The sequence below is a fragment of the Ursus arctos genome, unplaced genomic scaffold, assembly GCF_023065955.2.
Source record: "Ursus arctos isolate Adak ecotype North America unplaced genomic scaffold, UrsArc2.0 scaffold_7, whole genome shotgun sequence".
NCBI classification, from domain to species: domain Eukaryota; kingdom Metazoa; phylum Chordata; class Mammalia; order Carnivora; family Ursidae; genus Ursus; species Ursus arctos.
The window spans coordinates 48,397,256-48,420,028 of record NW_026623089.1 but is presented as its reverse complement, the minus strand read 5'-3'; the positions used below and the strand labels follow the sequence as shown (position 1 = coordinate 48,420,028).

Genomic DNA, 22,773 nt, shown 5'->3' with positions numbered 1-22,773 from the left:
ACATGTGGCCCTGATTCCAGGGCCCACTGCATATTATACTCTCTATGTAAGGGTACAAGGTTTCAAAGACTCTTTGAGGAAACGTGTTACTCTCTTTAATACTGTAGACGTTAAGTCTCCTATACACATTCCAAATCTAGAAAATTTAAATAAAATGTTAATCCTCCTCTTTTTGAAAATATAAAAAAGATAAGGATCCTAGACAGAAGTAATTTTTTCCCCAGAGAAGTGCCTACTACCCTCAGAATATGTTATTGACCTCCTGCTGGGCATATGTATATCTTCCCAAAGGTCTTTGATCTCTTAAAAGAATATCCAACGTTAAGTCTGTTTTGTTCTTATGACTTCCAGAAGTCTCCCTCCTTGTGTATCACATTAAATCAGTCCTTGGCTCCAATTTTGTCTAATTCACTAGTTTATCAGAGATAAACTTCAAGATGTGTCATGTGAAGAATCAAGAAAATCTCTAAGCAAAAGTCTATACATCAATTAGCAGAATTCTAATAGGGACATCTTCTTGGCAGAGATGGACTTTCCCTCATTTCAAGGAACATATAAATTATCCTCTTTCTTCTATGACCTTGCTAATTTCAACAGAAAACGTTCAGTGGCAGCTGGAGGCAAAGGGCTTATGTAGCTCCTTCCCCAAGGATTCTTGCTCTCTCTTTTTCTTTGGCTCTCAGACTACTTTTGTATCAAGACTGATTCTTTGGCTCCTCGCCCACTAAAAGGAAACACATACATATTTTCTGTGGGGAACCCACAGTTGAAAAAGAGGAGTGAAAAGCATGATCATTTTTTATTTATTTTTTGTAAATAATTTTCTCATAGTAGCCAGCTTAGAGCCCTGTATGCAATAGGCACTTTTGAACTATTTGTGGAATGAATGAAAAATAAAAATCATGGGTCTCGGCTCCAAAAGTGTTCCTTTTCCTCTCTAGTAAGGAGAAAGGTAGTCTCAACTGTTCTTTCAAAGACCGAGGGGCAATTCTTCTCAGTCAGGCCTACTAAAGAAGCCACCGCACCTTTTCTAGGGGATTGGCAAATGAGCTAACAACCTCCCAGATACACTAAGCACAAAAATGTAAATATACAAATACATAAACAGCTAGCCACCTGGGAAGTAGGAGGAATTGATTTCAATATTGAAAGCACCATTCACTTGGAGTTGAAATAGGTTTCCAAACGAAAACACCAGAACATAGAACTGGCTAGCAGGGTTCAGTTCAACAGAGAAATATCCCTGTCAGGTTCCTCTGGGAGGGGAGTTCCAGGCCTCAAGCTACAATGCATTTCATTGTACATGTCTTGCTAAACTTTAGTCAAGTTGGAGATGTGGGGCTTGACGGGGCAAAATGATTTATTCCTTCTCTCCACCACTTATGCATAACAACTAGGAAACATCTACTTATTCCTTCTTCTATCATCATAAACTTTACTTGTTTGCTGTTTTTGGAGACAACCAATGATGAATAGTCCAACCGAACCATATTTTTTAAGGGAATCTTTTATCCGTTATGGGTAAATATGACAGGTGTGTATTTCTCCTCCCCCACCCCCCAATTTTTGGTAGGTGTAATGTACCATTCCCCGAACAATGACAAAATTATCAGTCACATGAGCATAGAGTTTGTACTTGATAACATGATAATTATATCTGTGTCTAGCAAGCTAATGGGACTTCATTAACTAAAGCAAGGGAATAAGAACCATCTAAGACTTCAGTTCATGCCGTGCCCAGATGAATCACGCCACTGGGGAGTGGCCTCTTTGACCACACATGGTCATGTATGATTTCTATGGGGTGGGACTTTGAGCCAATTGTTTCCCCTCTCAGGAGCACGACTGCCCTGCAGTGTATGGGCTGTGTTAGGGCACAGCTGACAGAAACCCCAAATCTCAAATCTTATTGCCTTTCTGGAACTTTTCATTTTTTCTGGGCCTTCAAATATATGCTGCTGGAGTCCCACACAACTAGACACACACACTTCTACTTCGAGAACATAGGTAGGAGACACAGTGTGTATTCCATGCTTCAATAGACTTGAGTTCAGTCCGCTCACGCAGAGACAGCGTAGTAAAGATTGCTCCCAGTCGGTCAGACTCAAATGCCTGCCACTGCGGTCCGCCAATGAGATGGGCAAGGAATTGTTTAGCCTGAACCCATCACAATGATTTGAGAAATGGCATTTAGAAATATATTTGGCACAAACAGAAAACAGTAGCCAGAGGGGATGGGGAAGAGATAGTTCATTTGGGAAGGACAATGGCGGCTATTTGGCTCTGGGAGCAAGCCATGTCACTTTGCGGTACACTTTACAACGAGTCATGCTACGTCACAACATGCCTCCACCACAAGATAAAAGGACTCAAAGGCCAAAAGCCAACAGCAGAGGTGCGACCACTGTGGACCTTTGAAGATGCAAAGTGTTGCAGTAACTTCTCGCAGTTGGATCATATCAATAATACCAAACTGACAGGAAGCCACCTCTATTGTCACACGTCTACTCCAAAAATCACAGAAGAATCGGACTTTGGAAAGAGTTCCCGACAAAGATTCCCACACCACACACACACACACACACACACACACACACACACACACACAAATTACAAACACGAACACGTGACAGTGATTCCAACCACGGAGAGAAACAACTCTTGAGAAGATGAACACAAAGGCATCTCAATCTTATGTTTTCAACAATACTGTTTTAGAGAACACATTATTGAAAAACTACACTGGAAATATTAACTAAAAAAATTAAAAGAAAATGCTATCAATGAGGATTTGGTCATGCATCATGCAACAGAAAACAGCAGCAAAACAGGGTGATGTCACACGGTGAAAGCGGAGACACTTCACATAAAGAAATGTGCCCAAGCACACTAGGGAAGAAATAAAGCCATGAGGTCATCTCAATAAACAGTACTCAGGCACTAAATCAATGTGATAGTCTGGCCATTCGGTAGCAGTGTCCTAAGTCTGTAACGAGTACTGCCCAAGAAATAAAATATGCAAGATGTTATCAACAAAATAAGTGTAAGGAAATAAAAAAAGTTGAGTGTTAGTTGAGCTTGGTCTCTGTTTTGTGGATAAAAGGACACGAATCCTGCTCTACAAACGGGAAAGCGGACGCGGGCAGGAGGAAGCACTGGGAATGTGGAAGTGGTATGCAGACAGACGGCACCACAGAGTCTGGTGGACACCAAGACACATCAGGACAGGACAGAAACAGACACCAGGGGCTGGAGAGGAGCACCTCCTTCCCAACGTTGACGGCACTGGTTCCCGTCATTGGTGCCATGACCGAACACAGGGATTGTACCTGTTGGGTGTTTAGGTCTCCTGCAAAGAAGTTAGTGCGTCATCCAAAAGAATCAAGGAAAGCAATATGCTACTTTCAGTGCTGATGTGCTCTAGCTGGAGAGGGGTTTAACTATAAATATATGTATATATGTCAATATATACATATATACTAGACAAGGGAATGAGATTATATGTATGTGTATACATATATATAATCTCTATCTTCCTGAATTCTTGGCAAATGGTTAGTCCTGTGGTTAGCAGTGAAGATAGCGGGTGGGGGTTGGGAGGAAGGTTAACGAAGAGCGCATACCGCTTTCGGCTTCTGCAAAACGACAAGAAAAGAATTTAAAATCAAACAATTTGATAATAAATTGACTGACACCAGAAGGAAAGAAGGAACAAAACCTTTGTTTCAAATTATTTGAAGGATGCATGTGAAAACAAGGTTTTTCAGCAGAGCATGGAAAAACAGCGTCATGGGGTAAAACAACGAGGAGATAGTTCAACACAGGCAAGGGGGTGGGAGAGGAGAAGCTGGGTTCTCCGAATTCTAACACCCAGCCACTTAGAAAATGGGAGAGGGAAGGAAATGCAAAATTCTTCAATGAAGGAAAAAAATCAAAATTCTTATCTCGGAAAGGGTCAAAAACGCGATTCTTTTTAGCACGGATATTGTGTTTGAGAAGATCGGTGTTTTGTCGGAGGCATGATCCACATTCCCTCCAACACACCTTTTTCCACAAGAACCAATGTGCTTCCACAATGAGACCAAGCCACATGAGAGGATTAAAGTTGGCAACGGCACACAGAAAGCCAAAAACAAAGCCAAACAAGTTCTTTGTGCTCTTTTCTAAAAGGAAAAAAAAAAAACACCTAAAAATCTGTATCTATAAATATGGCTTTGTTGAAAACATTTCAGATTTGTGAGTTCATTGGAGGGTCCATCAAAGAAAAGACTTCGTCTTCAGGGAAAGCTCTTAGTCATTTTTCTTAGAATAGTGACAGGAGATTCACACTGAACCATTAACAGGCTTTTTCTCTCCCTCCTTGTGACCAAAAGGTGGCAGGTGGGAGATGACTGGTCAAGGTTCAGGGGGCAGACTCCTGCCATGGAATTATACCAGGATGGTCAAAAGGCACTATTCGCACTAGTACCACCCATACCATGGCACTTTTCTGAGAGATGCACGAAAGTGATAAAGAAAGAAGGCTGAATTACATAGATTTACTGACGTGGCAACATGAAGAATATCGTTGGCAAAAACCCAGGATACATGTTTCCCCCTCCACAGGCACAGGTGACTACTGGCCACCATGTGGGAAAGCAATAATCCCAGAAACACCCACTTTATCTGTTGAACATCAAAGAGCCAGGATTCTGGTTCCCATTCTTTCGCACATAATATTCTTTATTTTGCCAACACAAAAAAGAAAACTGTATCTATACATAATTATTAACTGCCATGGCCATGGTTTACACGTGGCCACCAAATCTACCATTTTTATTTCCTCTTGATTGATCTGGATTTTCCAAAGAGCTTAGCCTTTGATCAGCTTGACCTTGTGAGCAATCTGATCCGGTAGTTAAGGTAACAGAGAACACTGGATTAACTCGCTTACAATCCAGTGTTTTTTGGTTTTGTGTTTTGTTTTGTTTATCAGAGACACAGACTTTACATTTGGAAGTCTGGCTTTATTGAGTCATTCATCCAGATAATGATAACTCCTTAGATGATGATAGCAGGTACCTCCTAGTCTTGCCCTGCACTCAACATATTAGCACAGGTTGGAGGGGGCCTGTACTCTACACTTCGGCAGCCACAGGAAGACTGACTTACCATAGCTAGGAACAAACTTGGATGTCATCTTAGAGGACAAAGGCCCCTGCATTTCTCAATGAGCTCTTTCTTCCAAACCCATTGATAACAATTGGGGAGCGAAAAAAATCATCTCTATTTTATCTGTAATGCATATAGTCCTGCATCGACAAACTTCCCTGTTAACGGGATGCTTCCTTCTTCCAGCTTGAACTCATATATTGACTGGACTGTTATCTATTTCAACCAGACCCAGTCCCTCATCAGTCTGATCTGCCCATAATTAAGTGCAAAATAAATAAATAAAGAGGGCTCCTGCCTCTGAGCCCACTCTCCTGACTAATTTACATGAAGCTGATATTCTGCCACCTGGATTTCAGTTGCACCGGGAAAAGCACATATGGTACACAATAGGCTGCTTGTAATTTGGCTATCAAGAGAGCTGGTGTGTCCCATCACGGCCCTGCCCCATCTCTGCTGTGAAGGAGGCCACAATCCACCTGCTTCGTGCTCATGGCAGTAAACAGGGGTTTGAAGACGGGGCCTGTCCCTGGTTTTGTGCAGAGAGGGTGAAAAGTGTAAGTTAGCACGGTCAGGTGGAGACCTGGATGCCTCATCCCTATCCTCTGGAGAAACCCTTTCTGAATGCCCAGTGGGGCTTGGGGTCCTAGGTGGGTCTGCGATAGAAGCGGCGGTATCTGGTTGGGCATGCCCCAAGATGTGCCCGAGGGTCAGAGATGTGTCCCATCAGGGGTCCAAGCACATCACTAACGTGTAAGAAAGAAGCGGGGGGACCGAGCGCTCTGAGAGCACTCTCACCATCTCGTAAATGTCAGCCAGCCGCTGGACTGGGGTGAACTCACCGGCTCTCTCGGTTGGCGGACTTGTACTCAATGGCTATCATCAGGAGCTTGAGCTTCACAAAACACAGCCTGCAACGAGATGGAGAAACTCCCTGTCAGTGCTTCCGAACGTCCAGAGCCACATAACAAACACGGTTACGACCTCTCCATCGCCTGATGCGCTCATTATCCCGGGGACCCTCATTCCACAGTCACTGTGCCAAAGGGAGGGGGTGGGCGCGACACCTCCCCATCTTCCCCATCAAACCTGATTTCTCGCAAGTGATAAGGCGCTGAATGTTCAAAGTGCAAATTGCACTCAGGTCTGGATGTCTAGACACAGACCCCAAGCAGGGATTTGTGCCCGGGGATTTATGCTGGGCCAGATTCATTAGTTACTCAGTCGGGTAGTAAAATGTTAACTGCAGGGGGAGGGAGGTATTTGGAGCAGCTGGACCTGTTATTTGGATTCCATTTCGGTCTTTTGTACAAATGGCTCATATTGTTGTTCTGAGCAGACCCCTGTCTGCTCGGAATGATGGTAATAATCCTTAGCCTCCGTGTAACTGCCCAGCACATGACCGTGGCACCGTCACTCCTGGCCCCATCCGAGCCGCCTCACCTCACCTGCCCAGTGCTCTCGCCCGCTGCCCAGCCCGCTCTGAGGCTGGCTCGTTCCTGCCTCCATGTCTTCACTGAGGTGATTCCTACCCCAATAGCCTTCTCTTTTCCCGACACTTCCTCCCAAGCCCCCATCAAATCCAGGCTTCTGTGCAGCAATTCTGTAGCCCCCGCCACCCTTCCACTTGCCGTCCCCAGGACTCCTCCACCTCCTTGTCTGCCACAACCTCCTTCAGCCCGTCCTCAACTGCCTGCTCCCTAGTGCTATCTGTGCCTGACCGTCATCTCCTCAGCCAGCGTGGCTCCTTTAAGAGTTCGGGACTTATGCGGCATTCCCTATAGTAATGCCCAGGGAACCACAGACACAGAAGCTCAAAAAATGCACTTTTTGGGGCGCCTGGGTGGCACAGCGGTTAAGCGTCTGCCTTCGGCTCAGGGCGTGATCCCGGAGTTATGGGATTGAGCCCCACATCAGGCTCCTCCGCTATGAGCCTGCTTCTTCCTCTCCCACTCCCCCTGCTTGTGTTCCCTCTCTCGCTGGCTGTCTCTATCTCTGTCGAATAAATAAATAAAAAAAAAATTTTAAAAAAAAATGCACTTTTTCCACTTACAGGGGTTCTAAGAAAATAATAAAAGGTCCAGTGAGGTATTTATGCATAAAGGTGTTCAAGGTAGTAATATTTATACAGAGTAAAAACAAAAAAAAAGCAACCTAAATGTCCAATAATAAAGCAATGGTTCAGTAAAGTATGGTACAATATAGTTTTAGCATTCAGAATGACTTTTTGAAGGATATTTCAAGGTATAAAATTAACAAATAATATTATACAGATACAAATGTGCAAATAATGTGACATAATTAGGTGAAAACATAGATTTATAGACTCATAAAAGCACACCCACAAAAGAATTACATACATTATATGTGACAAGTTTCTATAATGAGCATATGTTTTAAAAACTTTTTGGATAATGAAACATTGGCAGACTGACAGGTTGAGAAGTGAGTGGGTTATGCAGTACTGCAGGGGGGAAGATGCACCGGGTCACGGGGGTGGGGCTTTGCTGGTGCTCTCATTGAATCCCCTCAACATCCCTGAGAGGGAGAGATGGCCCCAGTTATTCCGACTTCTACTGGTATCTCTATATCACAGGCGATGGACCTGAGGCTCAGAAAGCCCCCATGTAACTTGCCCACGGTCCCCAGCTAGCATCTGGCAGGATATACATCTTTAACTCCAGGGAAGCCTCTTTTGTGCTGGGAGAGATAGATAATAAGCAAATATACAAGTGAATAAAGAATAAATTTCCAGCACTATGCAGAAAACAAAACAACCTAAGAGGACAAAGAGTAACTGGGAAGACCCATAAATACAGAAAACAAACTGATGGTTGCCAGAGGGAAGGGGGGAGGGCATTGGGCAACATGGGTGAAGGGGAGTAGGAGGTAAAGGCTTCTAGTTATGGACTGAGTGATGCACAGAGAGTACAGTCAATGGTATTGTCATAGCGATGTGTGATGACAGATGGCAGCTCCACTTGTGGTAAATATAGCATCACATACAGAATTGTCCAATCATTAATTTGTGCTCCTAAAACTAATGCAGCATAGTGTGATAACTATCCTCCAATAAAAAAAAACCAAAAAACCAAAACCAACCAAACAAAACAGAGTAACTGGGAAGCACTATTATCTGCAATGGTCCAGGAGGACCATTCAGAAAAGGTAAGCTAGAGCACAGAACACAGGAGGTGAGGAGAAGAGGCAGACAATGAGAGGATCTGGAGAAAAATCTTTCCAGGGAGTGGAAGCAGCAAGTGCAAGGGTCCTGAGACAGGAAGGAACTCAGGGTGTCTGAAGATCAGCAACAAGGTTAACTAGACTGCAGTTGAGTGAGCAAAGCCACAAGTGACAGTGATTAGGGCAGGGAGCTAGGCAGGAGCAAGTCTGGGAGGACTGCTGGCCACAGTAACAAGTCTGCCAGTCTGCAGTTTATTCTAAGTGAAATGGGAGGCCTTTAGCTGGATGCAAATTGAAAAGCAATGAGGTTGGTGAAGGCCTCATGCTCTCCAGTGGAAATATGACCAATTGCTCACTCCTACATGTGAGATCATGGTCTCCCGTATTGCTTTCAACAGACAGATTTCAAAGGACCACTTCATCTAGGCGCATTTGGGCTCTCCTGGTGATTTGCAGGTTTGCTGATTCCTGCCAGCAGACTCTAATGACCTGGGCTTTGTGCTGATTATGCAGTTTGCTGAAACACCAACCCAAGTATCCAACTACAGCTGGAAAAATGCTCTTCTTAATTTATGTTCCATAGAGCACTGCTAACACACACCCTTTATGGGGCTGTTACTCCTGGAGCTTGAATTGTTTAAAATATCAGATGGCTTATGCAATATTTGTTGAACCAAATTACCAGATTAGGTAACCACTTTCTAATGTAAACAGCAACTAACTGCCAAAATCTCAAGGAGAAGGCCGATCTTAATTTAGCACAGATCATGAAGAGGCCAATATGCTGATATCCTATGAGTGACTGGCCACTCTGATCTGGGACTCTGTGGTTCATGGATCATGGATCTTAATTGCTTTTAACGACCTGATCCTGTTGGTAGAAGCAAAGAAGCAGTCCACAGTAATGGTAAATTATGTGTTCCTAGGTACTACAATGCCATTTACCAACTCGATAGAAAATGAGAGGAGCTTTCTAATGCAGGAAACTCAGTACAATCTACACAGCCTTGTGCACACTCTTTAACCAGCACAGTGGACCAGGAGATCTTTGAGTCCTCTTTCATAACTTCCAAATCCATATCTAAGATGAATCTGCACTGCTTTATAGAAGCCTCTTTTTAAGAAGCTCTTTGACCCAAAGCCCACCTTTACTCACTGGCCAAAGGGGTGGACAGGAGAAGGACAGAGTAATGTCCACAAGGCGATTATATGCAAACAGGACCACAACCGTGGATTATCGGATTCGGGCCCTTCAAGACTTGTTGGGGCTGCCCTTCTCCTAGAGATGACAAACTGAGGTCCAAAGAGGGGCAACTCGCTCCAGGTCAAATAACTTTTGGGAAGAAAGGCCCAAAGTGGAAATGAAATCTCAGTGCAGTGTGCTGCACAAATGCTTCTTATAAGAACAAAGGAAATGAGGTGGTGGCCAGAAGCCCAGCATGGAGCCTTGGTCAGTATAGCATTGCTAAAAACCCAGAATTAGATACTAACTGGTGATTTCATATAAAAACAAGCTTTTCAGCTTTCCTTGGTAAATCATAAATGCCCACACTGGAGCCACATTCTATCCGGCTGAAAGGAACTGGAGCTTTGAAGCACGGACCCCTCTGCATGTGACACATCCTCTCCAATAAGCTACAGTCCCCAGCACTCTCCAGGTATCCGACCTCTTCCATCTTCACTCTTGGTGGCTCACTCCTGCCGCCTAGAGGCACCTTAAGTTGTTCGTTTTTTTGTTTGTTTGTTTGTTTGTTTTTATTTATTTATTTGACAGAAAGACAGCCAGCGAGAGAGGGAACACAGGCAAGGGGAGTGGGAGAGGAAGAAGCAGGCTCCCAATGGAGGAGCCCGATATGGCGCTCCATCCCAGGACTCTGGGATCACGCCCTGAGCCGAAGGCAGACGCTTAAGACTGAGCCACCCAGGCGCCCCATAGAGGCCCCTAAGTTTTTAATCCCTGCTGTAACGAGTACCTTCTGCACGTCCACAAAACACAAATCTTGCACTATGTCCCCCCTCCACTAAAAATCACAGTTTTCTGTTAGACCCTGCCACAGAGAGTTAGCCAATGTCCAGGGAACAGGGCTTAAGGCTGCAGCAGAAGTACGAGGAGGTCAGAACAGACCAAGGCCAGTGAACAGGGTGCAGGTCTGTGTGTAAGCACTTGCTGACTTGTCTCTCTGCCTGGCTAGTTGAGCTTCTTTGGGGCAAGACACATGGTTTGTCTCCCTGGCCTTTTGCAAAGTACAAAGAGTAAGCATTCAATACATGCTGATTAAATAAATGCGGAATGAATGAAGAGCAGAATCTCTCGAGTTGTTGGAAGCACACATTAAGAGATAAAGTAGTCAGCTAAGGGGCGCCTGGGTGGCACAGCGGTTGAGCGTCTGCCTTCGGCTCAGGGCGTGATCCCGGCGTTATGGGATCGAGCCCCGCATCAGGCTCCTCTGCTATGAGCCTGCTTCTTCCTCTCCCACTCCCCCTGCTTGTGTTCCCTCTCTCGTTGGCTGTCTCTATCTCTGTCGAATAAACAAATAAAATCTTTTAAAAAAAAAAAAAAGTAGTCAACTAAGAAAGTCTAAGCAGAGAAGGCTTGGGAGCTGAGTATCAAATCATGAAACAAGATGCCTCTTAACTTGTTCATGAGAAGTAGAGAGATTGGGAAAAGAGGGATGTCAAAAGAAATAATAGCAGTGATACGCTCTGGGAACCTAACATTGGCCTCGAATCAATATGCCGAAATGCAAATGCAATTCTAAGATCCAGACAGCAGTTTGTCCTTGGGACTCTCACAGCTTGGGTTCACTCCCCAGAACCTGTCGTCAGACTACTCAGAACTGATGTCCTGAGATGAAATATTTACTTGTATCATCAACACCATTGTTTTTGGTAAAGCAAAATGGGCTTTGCTCATCCATTCTTAGAGTCCTTCTTAGGGCTTTACTCAGTGTCTCCGCATATATAGGACTGGGGCGGGGTAAGAAAGGGACTTAGGGTGAGGGAGGGTATAAGAAAGAACCAAGAAAGCCTTTGCAATGTGATAAACAGTTAGCAGCAATTTAATTCTTGGTTTCTAAAATAAAATGTCCCAATATGTCCAAAGCAGGAAGTCGTTGCTGGTTGTGAAAATAATTACAGGGGAACAGAAATGAATTTTTTCCAGAAAAAAAATGCCACTTGTCACAAAAAGGTCTTAAACCAGCAATCTGCAATAAAACTGTTGTAATAACAAGTTAGATTGCTTTCTTGATAATTATTAAGTAGAGGTCTACCAAATTTGACAATGACATTATATAATGCCTATTTTTTTTTTTTTTTTTACTGCTAGCATCATCTGTTAACTACAGTAGTTTCAACCCAGATGTTCCTGAACAAAGGCTCTTAAGAATTAGAGTCCAACTGTTTCTACCTACCCAGAGGGACATAAATTGTTCTTGCCATTAAATCAGCCCCCTTGACTAGAAAGATTGCTTGCCGATATGAATTAAACAGAGAAACCCTTCGTGGAGTCTGCCCCTTCGAATGTGTTCAAGAAGGGTATGCGAAGGTGTGGTTGGGGACTGCTGAAGTTGGGTCACCCAGGAGTGAGGGGTGAGGAGAGAAGAGACAGCCCACACTGTGCCCTCCAAACTCAGCTCCCCTCCCCAAATTGGGGCCCCTCTTCCGTTATCCAGAGGGACCCTGGCCATGTCAGGCTGATGCACGTAATCAGAATAGATGCAGATGTAAATACCGTGCACTGGGAAACCAGATCTTTAGGATGTAGGGGCTAGAATGAAAAGGATTCACATTTAGGAACTTTGATTTAAAATGATAGGCTCTTGAAATGGAAACATCTACTTAAAGGAAATTTGAAACAGCAGGATTTATAAGACTCAGGAGCAAGAAAAAAGGAAGTGATTTAAAATGCTCATGGAGATGTTGTTCAGATCTCATTTCCCAATAGCTTTGATAGAGGTGGAGTGGGGAAGGCTTCAGCACCCCCACCCTCAAACCCATACACACGCACAACATCTCCACTAGCACGCCTAAGACACTTGAATTTAGAAATAATTATATTCTTTGATATGGACAATTAGCATTTGCCCAAAGCATGAATAAGTGCATTTTCGTAAGCTTTGCTATTATTTAGTAGTCAGACAAAATGCAAACTGTGTGTGTGTTATGCGTACCGAACATCAAATCAAGCCGCTAGCGTCCCATTTCCAACTGGACTGGACTGGATTCAGGCCCCGGTACATGGCATTCTTGAGGCAACTCAAGCTCAGAAACTGTGGTTTCCTCCCGCTCCTCCTTCTCCACCTCTCTCCTCTCCCCTCTGCCCTCACTTTCTCATCTGGAGGCAGAGGGGTACAGCCTCACGATTACTAGTTCTTATGATAAAAACACTATCGCTGTTTTCCCCTGAAAACATCACATGTCATGAGAAATCTGATTTGTCTCCTCCCATCTAAAGGAGAAATCAGTTTGCTCTCCTTGGAAAATCTCAGAGATCCGGGTGTGGAGAGAGTGGCATGTGGCTCCCAGTCTCCTGATTGCCTAGTACCGAGAATTCCCTCTTCCCTCGTTATTCCTTCTCTGAATCCAATCTCCTCACACTGTGCAGTTCAAATGTCATCTCTTCCAGAAAGCCTCTCCTGGTCACCTCCAGCCTACAGGGAGCTCTTTCTCCCCCCATAAGTCTCAGCCTCTGTCCTCTAGTATGTGCACCCGTCAAACTCTCATCCATCAAGCACTTATGGGTGCTTAGTTCTCCCTGAGGGTGGGTATTATTTTCCTTAGCCAGACTGCAAACTGTCTGAAGGCAGCCACTGTAGGGAAACAGAGTTCTTTATTTGTCGTTACAAGTATTGCTATTAATTTTTTAATGCATATACTTTATTAGATCTAACTGCAGGTTCCTCTCGAGATGGCACCATGCCTGGCACAATGGTGCAAGTATCCTAAGTTCATTACATATCTAGTTGATTGACTGGCTGGTGACTGACTGACGGGCAGGACTTTTCTAAAGGGTAAGAATAAATATAACCTGGAAATGCCACAAGGTGTCCCTTTCTTTCTTGTTGCTTACATTGTATTGGATGGGACAGGACTGACGGTGGGAAGTGGAGAAGTGGGAGAAGTGAAAAGGATATTACCTAGTATTGAGAGATAAGTAATATTTCTATTTCAAGTCCAAAGTCAGGCAACTGGTCACTATCAAAGGAAGGAGGTATGCAGAAATCAATTATCTTGTCCCAAATGACATATCCACTAAGTGGCCGAAACGGGGGTTTGAACCTGGGCCTTTGCAATTCCACAGGTCAGCATCCTACTATGGGATCCGTGCAAAAACAAGACCCTTTAGGGGCGCCTGGGTGGCACAGCGGTTAAGCGTCTGCCTTCGGCTCAGGGCGTGATCCCGGCGTTATGGGATCGAGCCCCACATCAGGCTCCTCTGCTATGAGCCTGCTTCTTCCTCTCCCACTCCCCCTGCTTGTGTTCCCTCTCTCGCTGACTATCTCTATCTCTGTCAAATAAATAAATAAAATCTTTAAAAAAAAAAAAAAACAAGACCCTTTAGAGGCAAACACAGCCTCATACCCCAGCTCCTTGCTTCCTGCAGGCTTGGTGTTGGCCCCTCTCACCCTCCACAGTCACTTGCTTCCCTGGGGATGGTGGGGAGTGGGAGGGAAAGTGAGCAGGTGGTTTTCTGGTGTTCAGAAAACTTCTCTTTCAGATCCCAAAGCTCCTCGGCCTTGATCACACTGTCACACAAACCCAGGGGCAAGGCAGCTGTGCAAAATGAAAAGAAGATGCTCAGAAGTTGCTGGCTCTTAAAAGGAACACCCTCAGGACATCCCGGAGAAGGTCCAGGACCTACCCACCACGGTTGCCAACAAGACGAAGCGGCATCTTCGAGGGTTGTATTCTGACTTATACTGGTTTCCCTGGGCTTCTCTGCACTTAGCGCTGATCACTCCAGCCTGCAATGGCTTTCAGCATTACAGGGCTCAGTACCCCGATGCCTTCTTCCTATGCTGACTTGGATTAGGCATGGGAAGGGGGCAGAGCAGTCAGTGGTCTGCCTGCTGTGCTGACGTGTAGACTCATCCTATCTCCCCGGACATTGCAGAATACCCACATGAAGCAGGAAAGACGGCAAGGAAGCTCACACAAAGGCCCCAATCTTACCATTATCTTGTGACATGTGGCCCACTTGTAATTTGATAAGGCTAAAATCGGAGAGAAACATTCCAGGGACTGAGCCCAAAGTGGGGAATGAGGAGTTTAGTCCAGCCCATGGTGTGGAGGGATGAGGTAAGTGGTGGTGGTAGCGGGAGGGGGTGGGGTCCCAGTCATCAGACCTTGTATCGGAATCACCCGACTTGCTTGTAAAAAGTATACATTTGGGGGGCACTTCCCCCAGATACTGAAATCGAGAGATGGAGCCTAGAAACCTCTCCATTTAGTAAACTCCCCAGGAGACTCTTAATTAGCCAGCTTTCATCCAGCAGCTACCCCAAGCTGCTCTCAATTACACAGGCCCAGCATCAGAACCCAGCTCCGTCACTTGGGTGCTAGGTGGCTTTGGAGAGGCACCAACATCCTCTGAGTCTCAGTGTCCCCGTCAGGATAAGCCAGGGACAGTGATATTAATATAAACCAGAAGATCACTGTGCAGATAAAATGAGAAAATGTAAATGACATATTTAGAAATAATACTGTATTCTGTCCCCATGAGTGACTGGTTTTGGAACAAAGCTGCATCTTCTGCTGATACACCCAGTGAAGCCAAAAGGCTGGTGCAGAGAAGTCCAAGGACATAGCTGGTGGGTCCCAACTGGACAGGAGAGAGCATTCCTCCACTTGTTTGTAAAAAGCTGGCCTTGTGGGGGCTTTTTGTCCCTCCTGCTTCTCCTTCCCCCCATTCCGTTCTCTGGGGAAATGACTTCAAATGTCAACCATGGATCCTGCTGCCTTATCTTTTCATAAACTAGCTCTCCTGGGCCCCGGGTGGCTCAGTCAGTTAAGCATCCAACTCCTGGTTTCGGCTCAGGTCATGATCTCAGGGTCGTGAGACTGAGCTCCTCACTGGGCGTGGAACTGCTTAAGATTCTCTCTCTCCCTCTCCCTCTGCTCCTCCCACCCCACTCGCACTCTCTCTCTCTCTCTCTCTCTCTCAAATAAATAGATAAATGAAATCTTCAAATAAAATCTTAAAAAAAAAAAAAAAAAGCTCCTCTCTCAGCTTCTGTGAAAACTCCAGGCTCTCCCGTGCAGTGATCTCACCCTGCAAGGGGGCACTCTGCCAGCCCAGGGGAAGAGCAAATTTATTTCTTTTCATGCTTTAAGACGTTATTGGCTGCATATTGTTTTAATGCGGTGCATAATTACAGAAACTGCTCTGAAAATCTGTATATTTTATCTGTGCTTTATTATACCCAGAATATTCCCCAATTCTTTTTTCTTCTACGTGAACCAGCTTAAAATATATTTTGGCGTCCTTTTTGTCATCTTCAAATTGAATAGCCAATTCTTACTGTAATGAAAATACTTATGCGCCAGCCCGGTGATATACAACACTACACTCTAATTACGGCTGTGCTTTAATTAACCTGAATTGAAGAGTGTTATCATTAAACTGCTGGTAACTTTGAGTTATGGCTTTTCTTTAATTTAAAGTAGAAAACACAGATAATTAAGCCTCCAGATAATCAAATGCTTGAGGAGAGCTTCAATGTTTTGGGATGTTCCTAAATCTTATTAAATGTCCTTTCTTTATTGATTATTCCTACCTCTGCTGTACCATTGTGCTGAACGAATAATAGCACTAAGTCGAACACGTTCTCACTCACATCAGAAGTTGGGATTTTTGTATTCCAGAAGCCGTGCTGAACAAATATTAAATTCTCTGACAACAAGGTGTGTCTGAAAGATTCTCTCCTGCTCACATCATGTTCTAAACAAGAAAATCAATCAAGGGACATATTTACAGCAGCCACTGGTGTCCAGCTCCGAAGGGCAATGAGGTTTCACACCACCCTGTGAGTTGGGGTTGGCAAACTCGCGTGTCTGTGGGGCCAGGCCCAGGATATTAATGCAAATCTGGCCTGGTTTAAGACACCAGAGAGGGGAGGACCTGCACTAAACCTTTCCTTCTAACAAACTGGAGCCAGTTAGCATCTGGTAGAAATGCAAGTCCTGTGTTGGCTCATCAGATATTCAAGAGATGTCAGACATCTAGATTTTATGTGAATTACCACTATTTTGAAATATTGGCAAGTTACTTTTAAGACATTAAATACCGCGTAGGGCAAATGTGAGTCAAATGTACCTTGTGGGTATCCCAGTTACAGCTTCTAGGGGGCGTGGTTCTAACCTTCCAGGTTAACAGTCTTAAAATGAACTGACTTGGTTCCCAGGAGCAGAATAAGAGAAGCAGTGGGAATGCAGGTTTCTGAGGGTAGATATAAACACCAGGCAAGCCAGGGAAAATCAACAGCCAAGGAGGGCATCTTCACGCACTCCCCTGCTAATACCCCTAGTGCCATAGAACTCCTCCGGGCATCGGTGCCTTTGCAATGTGCTCAGACCACCCCTACCTCATATAGGAGGGCTCAACTGTTGTTTACTTTTTAAAAATAAAACCGGCTTCTATTAAAAGTCCTGAATTCTCCCGGGCTTTGTATCCCAGGCAGGCCAAACTCCAAGGTGGAGAAAATCCCCTGGGACAGCATCAATGTTCCAGGACCCAATGCCTTTGAATGGTTAACTTCTTTCTGTGGCAGAAAGAGAAATAGCTCTCAAAGAAAGGAGCACATGGGAGTTACAATAGGGCATCCATTTTCAGAAAATAACTCCTTCCGAATCAATTACCTATTCACTTTTCCAGTCCATTTAGTGTTTAAACTTTCGCTTAGAGACAGGGTGAGAAATTTCAGTAAACAGCCAGACCATTTTGGATTGCTTAGGGTCTGGGCCCAGAGACAGACAGAGTATACCTGCTGTGTTCGCTGACAGGAGTCTCCAGGTAAACACCAAACTCCCAGGCGCTCTGTCCCCTCTGTGCTATGCACAGAACAGAAAGCTCTAAGACAGAGGAGCCCAAGTGCCCCCAGGACTACTGTCTTCAGACCTCCCTTTCCAGAAGGTGGGTTTTGTTTGTAGGCACCCAGACAGCTCAAGGGAACAGCTTTTCTTCCTCAGCCCAATGCGTTCCCAGATTCCCCTATTTCTTCCCGGTCTTCATCAGTGAGACTGAGGTTATCAAATCTTTTGCTGAAGTGTCAATGGATCAAGCTTAATGTTTCAGCATTCCTAGGGAGTCTGTGCTTTCATAGGGGACAAAGCCCCTGTTTGACTTACACCCAACATGTGAGATTCTAAGTGGGAAATCTGAGGCATCATCATAATGGAAGTTTCTCGGGGTCTAGAGCCCTTGGAACTCTTGAGGTCATATCCGTTAGATGGTCGCCTATTCTACTTGGAGGGGCCATGGCAGGCTGGGGCTGCCTCTTGCTCAAATCCCTCCTGCTGAGCCAACAGAAGGAGAAGCTAAGCCTTCTCATTGGCATAACATGACAGTTGTCCATTTCGAGAGCTAAATTCCTAAGGGCTGTCTCAAGGCTTTCTTCCACACATTTTGTTCCACATTTCCTCAGCAAATCAAAAATGCACTTCAAATAATGGCTTCTCCGATGTCTCTATGATCTGGCTTGACTGAAAAATATTAAAATTCCTTTCATCAAGGAGCTAGCAAGATTTGTTTTCATCCTTGTAAAATCAGAGACATGGGTTCCTACCACCCTTCATAACTGTGTTTACGTGGCAGAAGACTAATTCAAGACATGCAGGAAAAATGTAGTTCATAATTTAGTGCAAATGATGGATCTAAGAATAAGGTTCCCAGAGCTGCGGGGAAAAGCAGCGCCAGCAGAAATCCCCCAAGCAGGGACCACGCTATGACCCACCTTCCTGCTGACCACACAAGACAGAGCACACAGGATACCCTCGGTAATTGTTGGGTACCCCGACTGTGCTGGGCAGAGGTGAGGTGTCTTCCCTGCAAGGGCCACCTTACACATCCCTGAGGGCCAAAGAGCACATGGTGAATGGTCACTTACTCACAAACAGTAGGGAAGGACAGACCCACGAAGGCACTGGAGAGATATTCTGTGTACATTTCATTGGAGACTCCTTCCAAGTAGTATTTCTGCCACGTGTCTTCCTCAATCTAAGAGAGAAGAACACAGAGGTTTAAGATATGACAGTACACCATAAAAGGGAAACCAGAGTTTACCATCTGGCCAACGAATGAATGCCCTAGTTATGTGATGGTTATCATCTTCAGCAACCAGGAATATAACCACATCACCTATGTGAAGCTGGCCACGACCCTAAGAACATAGAATAGTAGGACAGCGCCTCTAAAGCACCCCTGATTCCTAACCTGCATGATTTCCAGGTTGTGGAGGTGTGGGCACTCACCCACAATACTGGCAGGCGGGTAAATCGATACAACTTTTCTAGAGAGAAATTTTGCAATTGTTAACAAAAAAAAATTTAAAGTTCATGTTCCTTTGCACAAGTCCATTTCAAGTATTCCTAGTAAAGAAACAGACAGATACATATACAAAGCCATTTGTGGAAGAACATCCTTTTAATGAAAAATTGGAAATAACCACAAATGGTACATTTTTTAATGGAACACAAAGAAACAATTAAAGATTATGGTGAAAACGTGTATCTGTTCATTATATAAAAAGGCACATTACTAAATAGCATTTATAGTCTGACCCTGCTAAAAAAAGTACCCTATAATTATCTGAATGCTTGTAAAGCCATAGAAAAACTAGAAAACTTTATACGAAAACACTAACCATTGTTATCTGAGTGGTAGAATGACACTCTTCTCTATAGATTTCTGTTATCTGAAGGCTTCGTGTGTGTGTGTGTGTGTGTGTGTAAAACAATACATATATTTCTACTTTGGGGAAAAAAAGACTTTTCCAGCTACACCCTAGGTATCACAAAAAGTAAAATGTAGTTTCAGAGAGGTCTTACTCCAGATTTCATTAAAATGTGTGGGGTTTTTTTCTAATTAATCAAGCTCAACTTGTTTTCCCAACAACCCTCTTCAGGCTAAACACTTCTGGAAGGATTTTACATTGGAATTGATCTTTAAAAATTATAAAGTGAATAACAACAAGAACGCCAAGCCCCTCTGGGAGCTCAGGGATCTCAGGATTCCCAAGGCAGGCAGGCTGTGTGGTCCCTGGGAGGCTGCAGCCTCCTACATACACCTCTACTAGGAGGCTGCATAAGGCGGGGGGAGGGAGATGAGAGGCAGCTTCCCAGCCAACAGGAAGTGACTTTTTACAATGTCTTGTGCTGATGTTGAATTAAAACTCATCTTGCCTATGGCCCCATAGTCAATTAACTAGGGGAATGCGATGCTGGAAGTTGAAGGAGACTTGGAAACAGTGGGAATGAACACTGACCATCTACTTGGTGCCACTCTGGAATACAAAGAAGGCAGGAATCATTTAGAAATAAACTGAATGCTCCCTGCTTCTGTGCTATTTGTCTGCTTTGTGCAAGCCTGGATGATTAGAGTATGTGGGTTAACCTCATTAGTTTGAGCTGCTTCTAACCTACTCCCACACATTAGACATTAGCTATGCAATGCTTCTGGGTATGGGTTGTTTATCTACAAATTGGTCTTCCCCGGAGTGGGGTCTTTAAAAAAAAGGCACTCAACCATTTCTACTGCTAAACTGTATGATTTTAAAAATTAACTGCAATGTGTTTAACTAAGCATAAATTTTTTAATTTCCCTGAATCCTAAGAGTTCAACTTTTTTTTTTCAAATAAAAGATATTTCTGACTTCATAAGCAAAGGTCATGAATTCTAACTAATTTGAAGAAAGCCTAGTCTGCTTTTCAATAATCTGAAATATAGAATATTTGGGACATTATAGTACGTTAATTTGTTTTATTGGTAAATAGGATACTTAGATGAGAAATTGCCAATTATAAATCCTCATGGTAGAGCTTTATGGGAAAATAGTATTTTTGCAGTGGAAGAATTCAGCCTATTCTTTTAGCAGAGACATTCCCTTTATAATGTGCTGTTTATGTGGTTAATTTAATTACAACTGATTTTCAGAAACAATGAAAATATGAACCTTTTTCTCAATTTTTATTGATTGGTGGTTGTATTCCTCAGTTAATATAGTTTTAATATGGTTCTTTTAGCTGTGGTCAGTATTTTCATGCCTGTGTGTCCTAACAGAACTACTCTTTCAACTAAATTTTATTGTTGGTTAATCATTAAACAATTTTTACTAAGTAGAAACAAAATTTTGCAGGGTAACAATATTATTCATGTTTGTTTTGAACATGGCAAATATTCATTCATTCATTCAGCAAATATTTATTGAGCACATTCAGTATCTCAGGACCTATTCTAGCTGTTGATTAAATATTACTCAAACTGGTATTTATTTTCCCATATTTTTCTCTTTGCTGGAAGAAGCACCAGATATGTCTGGCTACGATATATCTGACCAGATATACCCGACTTTTACTGATTTTTTTCCATATTTTTTTCCTGCAAGTTTTGTCTCTGTGGCAGACCTAGAATGCCTAAGGAACTCAATATCAAAATAACTGGAAATATATACAGAACTTTTCTGGAAAGCAAAAGGCCTCTTCTCCATCCATATGTAGATTCTCAGATGGCATCCACAATGCTAGATACAGTAGCACCAAATGGACTGTTTAAATACTGATTGGTTTCAATTCATTGTTACAACCTTTTAAGTTGCCACATTTTTTTAAAGGATCTTATTTATTTATTTGAGAGAGAGAGAGAGAGAGATCGCACTTACACATAAGTGGGGGGAGGGGCAGAGGGAGAGGGTGAAGCAGACTCCTCCTGAGAGCAGAGCCCCACACGGAGTTTGATCCCAGGACCCCGAGATCATGACCTGAGCCAAAGTCAGATGCTTAACCAACTGAGCCACCCAGGTGCCCCAATTTCCCATATCTTTAACACTGTTTCTATACAGATAAGTCAACATGCTTTTGAGGAATCTGATAAAGGTGCTACGCATACCTTTACACACAAACTTAAAAATGGTTAAAATGCTAAATTTTAGGTTATATTCATTTTACCACAATTAAAAAAATTAAACCCGTATCTATAATTGTAAGAGCAGAAGAGTCAGTGATTATAATTAACACTAAGACCTTTTAATCCTTAAAGGCAAGAACGACAATTTGGGACAGATGGATGACAAGAACAGGCCAATGACATCAGGAGAACCAGGAAATGAGCCCCAGCCCGTGACCCCGGACACAGTGGCACACTGTGGGCTCAGCCAGCCAAGCTAATCTTTATCCCAAAGCAAGGCTCAAACCATCCATCACTTCTTACCAAGGTTGACCTAAGTCTCAAACATGGCCTCTTTAACTTAACTTTGAAAAAGCAAGAATGAAAGTGTATATTCCTTTTTCCTTTGTCAGCAGTAATGAAATGTATTCTTTCTTTTCTTTTCTTTTTTTTTTTTAAGATTTTATTTATTTATTTGACAGAGAGAGAGACAGCGAGAGAGGTAACACAAGCAGGGGAAGTGGGAGAGGGAGAAGCAGGCTTCCTGCCAAGCAGGGAGCCTGATGTGGGGCTCGATCCCAGGACCCTGGGATCATGACCTGAGCCGAAGGTAGACGCTTAACGGCTGAGCCACCCAGGCTCCCTGCCCCCCCTTTTTTTAAGTAGGCTCCATGCCCAGTGTGGAGCCCAACATGGGGCTTGAACTCAGGACCCTGAGATTGAGACCTGAGCTGAAATCGAAAGTCAGACACAACCAACTGAGCCACCCAGAGCCCCTGAAATGCATTCTTAACAACAGAAAAGTAAGTATAAAATATGTTGAGTTGAAAACATTTGTGCTTCACACAAGAGAAGATGACAGTGAACAAAGGAATCTAGAAAGGGTGGGGCAAGTTATTGTCATTATAATTTCCCTTTCGCAGAGGATAAACAGACAGGTTACCCACCTGGTCACCTCTTGCAAGAGACGACAGGGTAAATACATAAGGAAGGAGTGGTGCTAGGATTTGGGGGGGTGGGCAGGGAGGATTTGCTGCACAAAGGGGAAAGACTAGAATCAAAGCTCACCAAGGACTCAAAATCTTAAACCTTGGAGCCTGTGACCTTGTGAGAGGTCCATGAGGAGTAACACTAGTTTTGAGTTGCACTGAGAGCACGGGCCTCCTACCAGAGCATGGCAGCATCCTTTCTATGTCACAAAATGGAACCATCCCAGCCTACAACTTCTTTCCAAAAACAGTACATGCCATTCTCCACATTTGTGTTGTGCAGGTATTTTTAACTGTAATGTAATGTACACACTTCCCAGCAGAAAAATGAAGGAATGGGACCAAAATGAC

General features: G+C 43.8%; 1 protein-coding gene across 9 annotated transcripts in view; it reads right to left on the bottom strand.

Annotated features, from left to right (window-relative positions):
* Positions 1-22,773, bottom strand: part of KCNMA1 (potassium calcium-activated channel subfamily M alpha 1) — a 717,414-nt gene that overhangs the window by 144,242 nt on the left and 550,399 nt on the right. For all 9 annotated transcript variants that reach the window (XM_057308339.1, XM_048218924.2, XM_057308341.1 and 6 more), the window contains exons 15-16: positions 18,441-18,550; positions 5,994-6,062 (exon numbers count right to left, since the gene is read on the bottom strand). In XM_057308339.1, the coding sequence (XP_057164322.1) occupies positions 5,994-6,062; positions 18,441-18,550 (179 nt within the window). The remainder of the gene's footprint in view (positions 1-5,993; positions 6,063-18,440; positions 18,551-22,773) is intronic.